This window comes from Bidens hawaiensis, unplaced genomic scaffold (assembly GCF_021521415.1).
Source record: "Bidens hawaiensis isolate Kalapana, Puna unplaced genomic scaffold, B.hawaiensis_p1.1 tig00003241_1, whole genome shotgun sequence".
Classification (NCBI taxonomy): Eukaryota; Viridiplantae; Streptophyta; class Magnoliopsida; order Asterales; family Asteraceae; genus Bidens; species Bidens hawaiensis.
In genome coordinates, this window is record NW_027491177.1 from 2,320,847 (window position 1) to 2,335,842 (window position 14,996).

Sequence of the window (14,996 nt, forward strand, 5' to 3'; positions counted from 1 at the left end):
GACATGGTAAATGCGGAGCTGTTTTGGTTGATGCTCGATGGTTTGAGCTTGGATTATGCTCTTCATGGTTATAGAAAAAAAACTGAATTAAATTGAAAATTAAATTTATAAATTTTCAAACTTTGGAGCGAAGTGACAAAAACATCAAACCATATGGACGAAAATGACCATTAACTCAAAATAAAAAAAAGAAAGACCAAAATACCCTTAAAATAACGGCATAGCTGGATGCCGTTAGACGGATGAGACGTAATTGGTTGATATTTAAAACTATGAGCACTAAATTGATAAAATTTCAAACTTTGGATTGAAGTAGCGAAAGTAGCAAACCATGAAAACGAAAATGGCCGTTAACTCTAATTAACTTTTACAAACAACATTTTTATACACAACGAGCTTTTTTTCAAACCATTCTTTGCACAGCAATGCAAAGTTATTAATACTTTGATGCATAACATCAATTATTTGCAAAGTGACAAATTTACACAATGAACAGACCGTTTATGCATGAGCTGCCACTTGCATTGGTTGTTCATTGTCAATACAACCACTTTTCATCATACTCCCGCAGCCGCCTCCACATCCGCCACAACCACCACCACCACCACAACCGCCACAACAGCCGCCACTATTCACCATATTCCCACAGCCACCTCCACAACCACCGCCACAACCACCGCCACATCCACTACCACAGCCACCACTGCTGACCATGTTCCCACAGCCACCTCCACAACCGCCGCCACATCCACCTCCACAGCCACCACTGTTGACCATATTCCCACAACCACCTCCACAGCCGCTGCCACATCCACTACCACAGCGGCTACTGTTGACCATATTACCACAACCACCACTGTTGACCATATTCCCACACCCACCACCACATCCACTACCACAGCCACCACTTGCTAATTTGTTTTTAGTAATTTCAGCATCAAATACAATTTTCTCAGACATAAATTCTCTCTCTTTTAAACTTTCACCATCATTTCCTTCCTTTCTCAAAATGTTAAACGTTATGAAAGCCAACATGATTGCTGGTAACACAAACCATGCTTCTTGTACCTGTCAAAACAAAAAAAAACAGTTAAAACATACCGGTAAATCCATATGTAAAAACTTTGAAACAAACTTTTACCATCAAAGCACCAGATTTAACATCAAGCAATGCTACTGCTCTTCCATATGGGTACTCTGCAGAGAACTCAACCGCCGTCATGAAATTATGCGTATGTGTTCGCCTTTCACAGTGCTTCAGCTCATAATCCAACTTTCTTCCAGGAACCAGTTTAACCTAAAATAAAATCACCAACTAGTCATTAGTAGTAACATATTGTGAATCTTTTCATGAACACAAATGAAGCTTATTAATCCAACCGTTTGAGGCCCAGTGAGCAGCATCTTCTGAGCCTCAAGGGTCCATAAAGAATCCATCAAAGACCACTCTGACCCAGTCAACTGTCCAAGAACAGTTTCATCTTCTTTTGTGATTCCAACGAGCTCTTTCGTTCCTTTTATCTCTCTGTGTAACAAAGACCCAATTGAAACAACTTAAAACATTATACAAATTCAAAGTTTTTGAAAAAACTGGTTAAGAAAACAAAGATAACCTCATTTGAAGGCCAATGATTTCATTCCCATTTCCATCTGCAACCTGTGCCAAGCTCTTTGAAGCATGGGATATCTTAAACACACGCGGTGCTGGCATTGGCACGGTACATGAGGCTGCAACTCTTAAACGAACCGGATCACAAGTACCAGAACTTGGAACCAAATCCAACCACTTTTCGACAGAGAGGTTAGAAACCAAGTCATCTAAAGAGATAGAACAGCAACCTAACGTTTTGACCAAATCAAAAACAAGTTCGAAGACAAGATTTCCAGTCGGTTCACACTGGAATGTAGCAACCTGCTTTTTACCAAATTCAGATTGGATATTAATCTTCCTCTTGACATCAAAGATTCCATCAGGCTGTCCCTTGCTAAAAAGGACATAAACCTTTTTCTTGTAGGTTTCTGGTAAGTTTTCGACTTCTACAATCTCCAAAACAACCTCATTTACGTTTGTTTCACGAAGATTGATTAGCTTCTGAAACTTATTATTATTTGAAGTAACTGACTTGGCCATGAGTTTTGGTATGAAAGGAGAGGTGGTTAGAGGAGAAGGTGTGCTACCTCTATACATTGCTCCTGCTTTCCAATACCTTAAACCGAATAACTCCTCCCATTGTTTGATAGTTTTAGAAAATCCGACATCTAGCTTTTGACCTTTGCCTCGGTTTTGGTCTGCGTCATCATGTTCTAGAATCTTCCCAAGTGATGTCATCAAGTCCTTGCAGTAGGAAGCAGGATGTAACTGGTGTGTGTGCCAGATTAGGTCGATATCATAAGTTGGAACACAAAAACATGTTATCGATCGCTCTTTGTTTCTCTTGATCAAATGCAGAAAGCCTTTGTATCTTGCTACAGCTGCTTCAAGATACTGGTCAGTGTTCATGTGGGATCTCGACACCTGTCACACCGAGCACGGTTCAAATTATAGAACTAGACTAAATAGTGAAGATATGAACTATTGGTTTTAAGGTTACCTGGTAAAAAAATGGGATTTGTCTTTTAATAGCCAAAAGCAGGTTGTATTTGGAATGGTTTGCAGACCCATTAACGTTTTTTGAAAATTTATCTGAAAGTATTGGGTTGATGTTATACGGCTCGTTTGGAAACATGCTGTTCCATACGTCTTCTGTTTCTTTTGTCGAGATTTCTTCAACCGAGGATGCAACATTACAGTTGTCAAGTATTCTTCCATAGAATTCTTCACAGTCGGATTTGTATCTCACCTGAAACAGAAATGCAAGAACTAGATTCATCGAAAGATCAAAACACGAGTTTTGAAACAAAGTTTCAGTTGTGGGACCTACTGGATTGAGCCTGTGACAATGCCAAACCCATTCACAATCAAGAGGGGGAACCAAAGGCCCGTTTGTGACCCGAGACTCAGTGTGTTTAGCAAGCAATGGAAGCCAGCAAGAGTTGTACCTGAAAAGGATTAAACAATTACACGCGTGCACATAAAGAAAATAGAAAGAAGGTGAGTGTGGTTGTAAGCCTATGAGAATTTTACCTGTAGATGGCTGTTTGCAAGGTCTGGTCTTCATAAAGCCACCGGTTTCTGTCTACAGCAGCAAGAAACTGGAGCTGAAGCTTAGCTGCAGCCACGAGATCTTCGCTTATTTTGATACTTTGTGCTGCATTCCACTCTGATTCCTGTTCCATACCCATATTACAGTTCTCACCTACAAAGAAACAAACGATTCGCAGCCAGTTAACATGTGAATCTGACAAAAAAAAGAGTTAAACATGGTCTAAATTAGGGGTGTGCATGGTCAGAATGGGACGGTTTTTATGCCAAACTGTTACTAATGAACTTTTGTTATTGTAAACTAAAGTCAAGTCGTTGACAATTGAAACCAAACCAAATCAAATAATTTGTTTCGGTTTGTGCTGGAAATTATGCAAGAATAAATTTAAATATGCAAAAATAATAATGATCAAAATTGGGTCAATAATGCGAATTGTAAAAAGTTCTCGGGGCGTGAACGAGTCGAGTCACTTGTGAGCTAATTCGAGACCGGTTTCTTAAAAGTTTGAACTGAGCCGGAGACTAAAGTGGATCTGGTTATGGAAATACCATAACCGGTTTGACTAAAAATAGTCAACACTTATTACTAAGATTCATGTAAGTTTGATCACTTCAAATGTCCCAAACGTGCAAAGAAAGCATCACATAAGATGATCAACATTCATTGACCAATCAAACACGAATATCGGGGTATCGTTTCTGCATAATCCTCCATCAGAAATACTCTGATCATGATTGTTTTCAGATTCAAGTTAAGTTTTGTAAACGCGTAAAGAAGCAACAACTTCAGAAAAACACAAGAGGAATTTAATGCTTCTAAGTATATGTATTTAACTCTTTGTGTCAATAATATACTTTTCTACTTCAAAATTGTTTAGAACACTGATATTCATGAATATCACCTGCTTGTATATGTTGAAACTGTAAATTAAAGCGTCCAGTTTTAAACTGTAAATAAATATTTGGCAGTCATAAATCAATAAATCATAATAGACAAAACGTTTTGTTAAAATGGAATAATCAACCACAAGATGAAGCAGTAACTAACCTGTTTATGTTTAATGTCATGATTTGAAAACCAAAAACTATATTATTTAATCTTCCTGTAACGAAACAATATGAATAAAATGATTCCAAATAAAATACTAGTTACCTGAAGAAGAAGCAATTAATAGTCCCTACGAACAAAACCACCTTCGGCCTGTTCGATTCTGTTTATGTTTGATGGTTCGGAGGTTTTTTGTAGGCACGATGATACTCTAACTCACGCAATGAAGCAAATGTACTAACTGTACTGCCAACGTTTCACTACATGTACTGCTTGTCTGCTTGTACGTGTACTTGTAGAATTGTAATAAATTAATAGTATAATAACTAGAGTGCTAAAAGTAACAAACTGCCTTTTCTTTTTTTTAACGATTTTTTTTATGTTTGTATCGTCACACCTCCTAAACTAGAGAGTCTCGTTGCATCTTTTGATCAGATTATGTTGTCCTAACTGAGACTGGCTTCAGAGTTTAGCTTAGGTATTCCCTGGAAAACATACCATTAGCTGTCACTTGACAGTTATTGTGCTACCACAAGAGTAAAATTCTCTGATGTAACACACGGTGAGGCGAAACCCGGGTGGACTCGGGATTTAAACTGACAACTTTGCTTAAGGCCTAGCTCAAATATTTTATTGCTTTAATCCACAAAAAGTGACACAAAAAATTATCGAACTTCGATCTCCAATAGAGAACCTAGGCCTCCTACTATTAGGGCACACGTGATAGATCAAAACAAACTGCTTTTACAGTTGGTAGGTAACTTTTCTTTTATTAAATATTGTAAAAGTATAAATTTATTAAGACATCTGTTAGATTCTGGTTGAGTTAAGCCACCCGAAGACTTCAAGGAAGTCTTAGGTTCAAGTCTAACCCGTGACATCAAAACGGGGGGGGGGGGGGGTCAAGAGCAGAATTCTCTGGCGTAACACACAGTGGGACAAAAATCCGGATGGATTTGGGATTCGAACTGACAACTTTGCACAAGACTTAGCTCAAATCTTTAATCCACAAAAGGTGGCACAGGTTGGGGATCGAACTTGGATCTCCAATGGAGAACCCAAGCTTCCTATCATCAGTGTTGCAAAAATCCCGACTAGGCGTCGATTAATCGCTAGTCCCCACTTCACTGATTAATTTTGGGTTAATCAGCCAATTAACTGGTCAATGGTCAAATCCAACCAAAAACAAGATTAATTGGACTTAGTCGATTTTTTCTGATGATGGAATGGTATGGCTTGAATGAGATTCCTTGTGTAATGGTTGATTTTATTCTATTAATCAACCAACACCTCTTTTTTAAATTTCCTGTAACGATACTTTCTATTCCTCTCTTATTTATGTATATCAAACATCTTAGTGTTTATATTACAAATTGAATATAGAGTAAAGTGTCATTTTCATCCTTGGGGTTTAACAAATAATGCGAATTTAGTCCAAAAAGTTTATTTTTTGCATGTGGACCCTCCACGTTTCCCAGTTCTTACCAATTACATCCAAATCACTAACCCCGTTAAATTTAATCGTTAAGTCATGGGTAGACATGTATTTTCACTATTTCTTTATTATAATACGTATTTCAGTGAACTGCGATTTTCGAACTTGTGGTTTGTTTAAATCTGCGGTTTTAGTCCAATAGTTTCAAGTTTGCAATTTTATTCCTTATGGTTTCATTTCACTTGCAATTAAACCCGAATTCCCTAATCTCATTAAGTCTGGTCGTTAAACCCATCAGTATGCCCTTCATGTGACGGGGCAGTTTTGTTCCTTGTTTTTTCCTTTGCCCCCAAATACACCCCAGCCCCTCACGTGAGGGGCCTTGCGAATTAGGACTGAGGTTTATTTGGGGAGAAAAACAACAAAACTGGTCGTCACGTGAGAGGGACGCAAATGGGTTAACGACCAGACTTAATGAGGTTAATAAATACACGGGTTTAATTGCAAATGAAATGAAACTACAATGACGAAAATTACAAACTTGAAACTATTGGACCAAAACCTCAAATATGGACAAACCACAAGGACGAAAACCGTAGTTTACTGAAGTAAGTATTATAATAAAGAAATAGTGAAAAGACATGTCTACCCCTGACTTAACGATTATATTTAACGGGGTTAGTGATTTGGACATAATTGGCAAGAACTGGGAAACGTGGAGGGTCCATATATAAAAAATGAACTTTTTGGACTAAATTCGCATTATTTGTCAGACTAAAAGGACGAAAATGACACTTTACTCTTGAATATATTATTCATTTAAGAAAATGTTAATCCGTTGATTATGACATTTACCAACCATCTCTAATCTTATCCGGTTTCCAATTATTAGTTTAAGAGTGTATTTTCTCACCCCTTCATTGAACGCAATTCTAACTAACCCTAAACGTGAAAAAAATATATTGGAATAAACGAAATAGGTAAAAAAACTCCCTCGATGGTCATACAAATTAATCAACGAGTTAGAGCAATATTTTATAAAACGACGAAAAGAACAAGGCATAATGCAAGGGCTGGATCACCAGCTTCGAACAAGAAAAGTTAAACATATAACATTTTTAAGTCGTTCCACACGAAGTTTTAAGAAGTCTAATTTCAAGAATTTTAATCTTTATAAAAAATTTAATAGAGATTCGGGTTTTATAAGTTATTTGGAAGAACCAGATTTTCGTCGAGCCTTAATCAAAAGCTCTAGCCGTATTTAAAGGCGTAAAATGGTTACTTGGGGACCGTCTCAAGGAAATCCCCATTCCCCCCCCTTTTTTCGCTCTCTCTAAATTTACAAAGATTTTAGTTGTTAGAAAGTCAAATAATACATTCTAAAATTTAAAAAACTTAAAAATGAACTCCTGAACTTTTTTGTCTTTCAAAACAGAGATGGTGAGTTTAAATCATTGCAATGTAAGTACAAGGTCAAAGAATTTTAAGTGAAAATAAATTTTTTGTTAGAAAAGAAAAAGTTAAATAAACGAATATGTTTATCAACTTACACTCATTAGTACAAACTCATGTCTCGTCTTATTATCATATCAATAATTCTAGTAAATTTGTAGTTATATCAAATAATGTCAGAAATTATTTAGCAATATTTGGAGCAATTTTAAGATTGCTATAAATATAAAACAGAAATATACTATTATTTTTGTGTCAACTACTATATTATTTGTTACTAGATATAAACAAACTCAGATTTTCTAAAAAAATCAGTTTCACCTACTTCAACTATTTTTCACCAAATCTTGAAACGGATATAATTTTTTTTCCGACTGTGACATGGTGGCCACCACCTACTATCGCCACCGCACGTTTTACTTGAAAAACTAGTAAAAGTAATAAAAAGTCGGTTCCGACGGTGACATGGTGGCAGACCGTCGGTTCCGACTGGGACATCTTGAAGACAATAGCGTCGCGGCCGTCTTTATATTACGTTAAGCCGTCGGATCCTGAGATAAAACGGACAGGTGGTGGTTGATTGTTGGTTGATAAAAAGTTCGGCTGACAGAAGATAAGCAAGGAGCCGAACGTATAGAACATAGACATTATTGGAATGTTAGAGTGTCATGGACTTTTCTTTGACTTCAAGGGTGAGAGTGTACAATTTAAGGATTTTCCCTATATAAAAACAATAATTTGATAAATATGACATGAGTGAGGTAAATGAATCAATTTGATAAATATGACAGGGTGAGGTAAATGAAGTAAAAAAGGACACGTGGCAATAAGGGTATATACGGTCATGTACCACCAGTTAATACGATTTTGAGTCGCCCAACTAGTTATAGCTTTAAGAAACGGCAAACCAAACTCGTTGGGCTAGTTGAGTCAGTCGGACCGGCCAAAGTGTTACAATTTGACGGTTGGAGTAGTTTGATCCGGTTTATAAGAAAAAAATGGTTGAAATCTCAAACAACTTGATTTGATTTGGTTTGGTTTAGATGGTTGAGTCGTTTCAGTGACTTATGAACACCGGTAGGCGGTAACAGCCAATGTTAATATGTTCTTTTAAAAGAATCATTCTACCTGTAAGATTAAAACAAATTATAATATCAAAAGGAAAGAATGAATAGAGAAAACATAAGGATGTTAAATATAATCATTTTGACACGTGGATTTAAAAGATGCATGCATATAATTTTCACTTTTAAAATTGTTTTACTTTTTATGATTGCAATATCCGTTGTCTGCTTGCACAAATTCTTTTTTACAATAATTAATTATATGCTTTTTGTCCTTGCATAAATTCTTTTCCACAATAATTAATTATATACTTTTTGTCATTAGCTTTATATTTATTTTAATACGAATGTTTTACCCGGCGCGTTGCGCCGGACAGATCGATAAAAACCTGATAGTGATAAACTCTAAGGTTGTCAGTCACGGATGTTGAGAAGGTAAATCGACACAATGTCATGGGTATCGATTACTTGAATTTAACGCGAATTCGGACATTATCGGTTACGCTTGTTACGGTATAAATACCGTTGGTAAAGCCTGAACGTTAATCCCCAAAAACTAAATTCGTCAAATTAACATATAAAAAAATTAAACTATTCGATGTTTATTAAGTCGGCAAACCCGCGCGGTGGTAAAAGCCAAGTGTTGCCAGTCCTGGACATTGAGACAGTAACTCGACACGAGTTCAGACATCATTTTCGGTTACTTTTGTCACAGTTCCAACTTCCGGATTTAAAAAACGGGAAAAAAATATAAAAATTTGAGGTGGACCAATTGGGTGGTGTCGGTTGGTAAAACTGGGGCGTTGATAAAACTTGAGTGTTGTCGGCCGCGGATGTTAAGGATGCAAGTCTATGCGTATTCTATCGGTTTCCGTTATGTTCGTTACGTTAATGGAATAAAATAAAATAAAACCCATAATGACAAGAACCAATTTGGTGTCGCCAAATGGCCTAATCGGCACTTAGCGGCACCAAACTTGTTAAATGTTATATATAATTTGGTACGCAGCATATTCGGAATCGTCACCCCGATATTAAAAATTCTTTTAGGCATAATGAAAACAAGCAAAAATCTACAAAGACGGTTCCAATTGTTTAATACATTTTTTTCACTAGATATATGAAGTTGTGTTATTTTATTTTATACCTTTTATTTTTTTCACTAGATATATATTTGATCCAGTGACCAGTGTATTACATTGGATTCACTCCTCACTAGGACAGTAGGACCAACATGGTAAAAACATTATAGTTATATATAAAACTGAAACCGAGAAAAGAAAATAATATAACTGAAATGATTGTAGATAAATTCAAATATGCAATTCGCTTTAATATTGTTTTAGGAAAAATAATAAGTTAATACATTTTCTTTTCATTATAACACTTAAAATATTTTGTTATATTAAAAAAACACACAATAAACTAAAAAATTTGCAATTGTGTTAAACCACCTCTGAAAAAGAGTCATATTTTGACAAAATAGATCACATTTTTATAAAGAAATAACATTCTTAGCGTGTGAGATAATGAGCCACAACAGGTGCAGGTCAAAGCGGGCACGAGCTAAATAAAAAAAAAGTCATAGAGTCACATATTATGAGCCAAAACGGATTCAAGTCAAAATGGTCTAGAGATAATGAGCTAAAACGGAAAAAAGATATGTGCAAGAGATAAAAAGTCAAAATGGGGACGAGCAAAAACGGATTCAAGTAAAAATGGGCCAAATTTTCGTTTACAGTATTCCGTTTCATTAATCAATTAAATAAGTTATTCTAAGTACTACTATTAATAAAACATCTAAGCAAATTATATAGCCATTTGAATACAAAATTTATACACCCAAAACAGTACAATCCTATGTTTCCTAAATCAAATAATAACAAACTACAAAGAAACTATGGCAACAATAGTGAATAGATAGTAGTACCTTAAACTTCTACATCTATGTCTTTTTTAGCTTCAGGAGTTTCCTTTTCCAAATACTCTTCTTCAATTGTTTCCTTGAGAATCGTTAGTCTTTGAATAACCATCGGTAAATTCATCTCCTTCGCCTCCTCAATATCAGTTTCATCTTTATGAAGCTGGTACGCATCAAGCATGATTGCAATCCACTTGTGCAGCTCCTTTGGAGTTCTGCTCCAAACATTAAACAAATTAATAAAAAACAATTTATATATTTTTTTTTTTAAAAAAAAGATAAACGGCAGGCAGGTAGTTTACGTGTATATCGCATTGGGATTTCTCGCCTCGGTATCTTTACCGGGAGAGAAAGCCGTTGCTAAAGCCGAGAACCGCTCTTCAGGATCCGTGAAGTTTAGCAAATACTTAAGTAGCTTTATTTCTTTCGGTGCAATGCTCTTTAAGCTTTTCTTTGTAGCTTTGTATAACTCATACATGATCGCTTTCACCTGCAAGTTTAGCTAAATTAAACTGAAGACTCTTTTTTAAAAACACATCGGCGATAAAAGTTGTAATTTTAACCTCATCTCTCATGGTTGTTGATTCTTTAGCAGAAGCCCAAGCACTATTTATTAATAAAATCAAAGACGAATCAAGTTCTTTAGCCTTTGCAAGACTCTTAATCTTGGCACATGCGGCTTCTATCGAAGGCGAGTCCAAAATATCTTCAAATTTGGCCTGTGCAGCATCCAATGTTTCAACAGTGTCTAATGTGTTATCAAATGCACTCACTGCAGATATGCATCTGGCTCCAAGTCTAGCAACAGCTGCTTCAACAACCAATATGAGAAAAAAAATAATAATAATAATTTAAATTGGGATATCATAACTTATAAGTCATAAGACATTACCATCGCGGTCCTCTAAACTGTCATGTGTTTCTTGAACAACGGTCAAATAACGAAAAAACTCCCCTGTAAAATCCTTACGACGTCTTGTAACTATCGCGTTTATGTCCATAGGGCTATCTTCTATTTGCTTTAGAAGCTCTGCATGTTTTTCCATGTCATCATCAACCTGTAATGTAAAATTGTAATTTGCATAACGACACAATGAGACAAAATGTTTGAAACCCATAGCTATTAGAGTTTACCCTTTTTACTTCGGTTAACAATGTGACCAAACGCTGCTTCATGGTGAAATTACTTTCATTATCCGCACGCGATTTGCACCGGTTATAAAAGCTGTCTCTGTATTTATTCCAGTCTTCTCTAAATATCAAATAACTCATCCAGTTTTTAGGTGTGGGTTTCTCATTCAAGAACACATCAATCATTTTATCACAGAATTTAGTCATTGTATAACCTTCGGCAATTTCACCTTCTTGGTCGTCCTCAAGTTGTGCCGTTGTCAAATTGCTGCATAAAATCTCTGTACCAAAATTAATTAAAAAAAACCATTCATGGTGTTCTCTGATGGGAAAACCTGTATAACTCTATCAGTGTTATGTAGTTTGACTTATGTTGACTTGAGTTGTTAGTAGGGGTGACCAAACATGGTTTCAGTTATTACCTGTAACCAAAACCGAGAACCCATTTTCAGTTTTTAGAAAATCCATAGCCGAAATTGGTTCGGTTATTTCGGTTAGTATGCTAAGCAGTTAATGCAGAAAAATATCAGATATTGGTCAAGGACCGATATTTGAGATATCAGTTATCGCGGTGAGATATCGGCGGGATATCGGTAATTTTAATATCATGCAATATATATATAGCACTTTAACACTAACAATTCAGTATACTCTCCTACTATTAACACATTATCCTTTTGCAAGTTGCAAAACAATAACAATTGTAGCAAGTAGGAACTGATTAAGACTCAAACCACCAACATTAAACACTAAAAGTTGAACATTAAGACTAAAAACACTGATATCGGGAATATCGGTGAAATATTGCTCAATATCGGCCAAATATCGCCGATATTATCGGTACCGATATTCTTACCGATATTTTGACCGATATTTCACATGAGGACCGATAATCGAGATACCACCGAGATTGACTGCATAGTTAGTATGTCGGTTTTCGGTTCGGTTAATAACCAAATCCAGACTTGGGCTAAAGTTATAAACTTAACATAATGAGCCAACCAACTTTTAATACAAGAAATGTGGGGATAAATACATGAAATGGAAGTATAAAACATGTCATATATGAAATGAATGAGGGTATAAAAGCTAGAAATATTTGAAAATGTAGGCTTTCATAAAAGCTAGAATAATAATATCAAAATATGAATGGTTCGGTTTCGGTTAATTCAGTTAACAGAGGGTACAAAAAAATACGATTAATAATCTTCGGTTAATTTCAATTCGGTTTGGTGTGTTTCCGGGTTGGTAGATCTAAGTAAGTCAATTGTGGTAGCTCTTCTCTTAATTTAAGATATGTAACTAGTCTTTAGTTTTCTTGCAACACAACTAGTTAATTCATATTGGTTGAAATTGGTTATAACTGAGAAATAGAGATTACTTACTGGTTGTTTGGAATCCGTAGAGCCTGGTGGTTGGAGGTTTATTGGGAAAGAAGAGTGTTGAAGAGGTTTCAAGAGTGGCGTTGAATAAAGATGGGTTTGTGGTGGTGGTGGTGGAGATTGAAGCCTGGAAACGCAGTAGGTTACTCATCTTATGTTATCCTGCTGCTCGGACCTGGGATTTTGGCTGTCTCAAGAAGTATTTGGATAACGATAATAGATAGTAGAGAGCTAGTACGACGTCGTTTTGGTAAAACCTCTTTTAAATTAAACCCATTTTAAGGAGTCAAACTCAAAATGCTTTGTGCGATATAGTACACAAGGAAAAAAATGGGTAAAATATCGGTCCTCTACCGATCCTAAACCTTTAGAAGTTGGTATCGAATTAGCACCGAAAGTATATGATTCGATACAGGTATAATTGGTATCGAATTATCACTTAACCATGAGGGGTGGTGAACAACTGAACACAACGCCGCACGCCGGGTCACCACCCATCCATGAGAGAGAGCTAGCAAACCACCGGGAGTAACGAGTGTGATCATAAGCCTTGCCTAGATGGCGCATACATGACAACACTTTTTACTCGCATTTACTTTTACTTGACAATTATGAATACCCATACTCTTCCTTGACAAATAAACAATACATTTATAACACTTTAGTAATCTCCAAAATTTAAGATTTTTACTTTTTAATAATCTTTTAATTATTTAGAAAAAAAAATAATTATTTAAAATGCTTAGTTGAAGCAATTTTCCTCCCAAATCTTCCCCCTCCTCCTTTGCAATTACAATTTTTGATTTGGATACCGTAATGGCGAATCATAGAAGTAAAACTCAAGCTCACTAACCATTCCATCTTGGTGGAGTGGCCAGGCGGATGTAGAGGTGCACAAATCAGGTTTTTTTCAATACTGGGTTTAGGTATGAAACCGGTTTCGGGTATGATCGGGTATTGGAAAATCGGGTATTAAGAGAAATCGGGTAGGGTATTGAGGAGAAAAACTCAACCCTATGTACCCGGGTAGGGTATGATCGGGTTCGGGTATTGGAACCGGGACCGGGTATTAATACCCGGTTTTGAATTTGTAATTTTTTTATACATTTTTAATTTGTTTAAAATTTAAAATTGCTTTGTAATTTATAAAAATAATTAAACTATATTACAAAAACCATAAATCCACTTAATTACAAATTATTTACTTAGTAATATGCATTTACAAAAACTTAAACATAAAAGTTGTGAAGTAAACATAAAAATATACTATAAAAACTCATGTATTATTTCGGGTATTAGAAAATTGGCATCGGGTGTCGGGTATAACCGGGTATCGGGTATAGGGTATGACCGGGTCCGGGTATTTTACGGGTATAAATCGGGTACGGTTCCGGGTATGGGTATTGACCTCAAAATGCATACCCTATCCATACCCTACGGGTAGGGTTGGTTCCGGTTTCGGGTATAGAATACCCGGGTATAAAAAAAACCGGTTCCGGGTACGGGTTTTTTGTGCACCTCTAGGCTGATGAAGGATAAGAAACTCACCTGTTGAGGTCGCAGGTTCGAATCCGGAGGCCGACTCGAGTTTTCTATTATAGTGTACCTTCCCAGAGGGCTTGCTCTTGTGGGCGTACAACATTTGTCAAGTGGCAGGTGGCTGGAAATTTTCTCGAGGAACGCCTTGCCAAACTCGAATGCCAAGCGTATGCCCGGTTAAGACAACATAGTCTTGGCCTGAGTGGACGATAGGGTGCCTCTTTAGAGGCTGCGTATAACTTAACTGTGAAATTAGCCGTTAAAAAAAAAAAAAAAAAAACAACACAACACACTCAAGGTCACTCTATATGGTTTTTTTCTTTACATTTACTCTTATGGAATTCACCGTTCATCTAATCGTTTTGTTTTTTTAGAAATTAATTTCTGATTTTAACAACTATAACCTTTATTTACTTAGCGTGTTTGGGATTGACTTGCAAAACAACTTATTTACTTATTGTTTTTTTTAAATGCCATTTAAAAAGTCAGGATTTGTGGCTTTTTGAAAACAAACAAGAAATTAAAAAAAAAAGATTTTTGTGATTACCAAATATTTATTAATTTATTAGGTTAGAACCCGTGTGACACACGGTTGATCAAAAATATTATAAAACAAAATATAAAACATATATATAGATAAATAATGGGTTTATACTATATCGACAATTATAATAGTTTAAGTAAATATATAAATTACAATTCTATAAATATTTCCTTGACTTTGGTTTACAGTCATCGCAACATATGTATCGGAAAATTTTAATGTATATCAAATAAATTTCAATAAAACTAATCAAATGTATCGGAAAAATTTGAGGCTACTTTAAAAAAGTTTAATTTATCTTTATTTATGTAACGCACTATTGCAAAGTTATAAAAATA

At 35.7% G+C, this 14,996-nt stretch overlaps 2 protein-coding genes across 5 annotated transcripts; both read right to left on the bottom strand.

Moving 5' to 3' along the window:
* Positions 1-357: 357 nt before the first annotated feature.
* Positions 358-3,330, bottom strand: LOC143622755 (glycine-rich domain-containing protein 1-like). Of its 4 annotated transcripts, none has more exons than XM_077093818.1 (8): positions 3,125-3,330; positions 2,922-3,039; positions 2,592-2,840; positions 1,614-2,515; positions 1,381-1,525; positions 1,142-1,297; positions 729-1,068; positions 358-653 (listed from the first exon to the last, which is right to left on the bottom strand). In XM_077093818.1, exons 1-8 carry the CDS (start codon positions 3,280-3,282, stop codon positions 502-504), a joined length of 2,220 nt encoding a protein of 739 aa, XP_076949933.1. In that variant the 5' UTR covers positions 3,283-3,330; the 3' UTR covers positions 358-501. The 4 variants fall into 4 exon arrangements, with proteins under 4 accessions (XP_076949933.1, XP_076949935.1, XP_076949934.1 ...); XM_077093820.1 differs by having other exon boundaries at positions 358-791; positions 882-1,068; positions 3,125-3,329; XM_077093819.1 differs by having other exon boundaries at positions 358-575; positions 666-1,068; positions 3,125-3,329.
* A 6,559-nt stretch (positions 3,331-9,889) lies between these two features.
* LOC143622718 (uncharacterized protein At4g37920-like) lies at positions 9,890-12,769 on the bottom strand. Its single transcript, XM_077093783.1, has 6 exons — positions 12,579-12,769; positions 11,197-11,474; positions 10,955-11,120; positions 10,626-10,870; positions 10,365-10,552; positions 9,890-10,277 (listed from the first exon to the last, which is right to left on the bottom strand). Exons 1-6 carry the CDS (start codon positions 12,724-12,726, stop codon positions 10,073-10,075), a joined length of 1,230 nt encoding a protein of 409 aa, XP_076949898.1. The 5' UTR covers positions 12,727-12,769; the 3' UTR covers positions 9,890-10,072.
* Between the last annotated feature and the right edge of the window lie 2,227 nt (positions 12,770-14,996).

Bases quoted from the DNA above. Each gene is read 5' to 3' on its own strand.
- LOC143622755 (XM_077093821.1), bottom strand. From the start codon at position 3,282: ATGGGTATGGAACAGGAATCAGAGTGGAATGCAGCACAAAGTATCAAA. The intron at 1,298-1,380 runs GTTGGATTAATA...ATTTTATTTTAG, and splicing joins TGCTCACTGGGCCTCAAACG to GTTAAACTGGTTCCTGGAAG. The intron at 1,069-1,141 runs GTAAAAGTTTGT...TTGTTTTGACAG, and splicing joins TTAAATCTGGTGCTTTGATG to GTACAAGAAGCATGGTTTGT.
- LOC143622718 (XM_077093783.1), bottom strand. From the start codon at position 12,726: ATGAGTAACCTACTGCGTTTCCAGGCTTCAATCTCCACCACCACCACC. The intron at 10,553-10,625 runs GTTAAAATTACA...CTAAACTTGCAG, and splicing joins CAACAACCATGAGAGATGAG to GTGAAAGCGATCATGTATGA. The intron at 10,278-10,364 runs GTAAACTACCTG...TGTTTGGAGCAG, and splicing joins AATCCCAATGCGATATACAC to AACTCCAAAGGAGCTGCACA.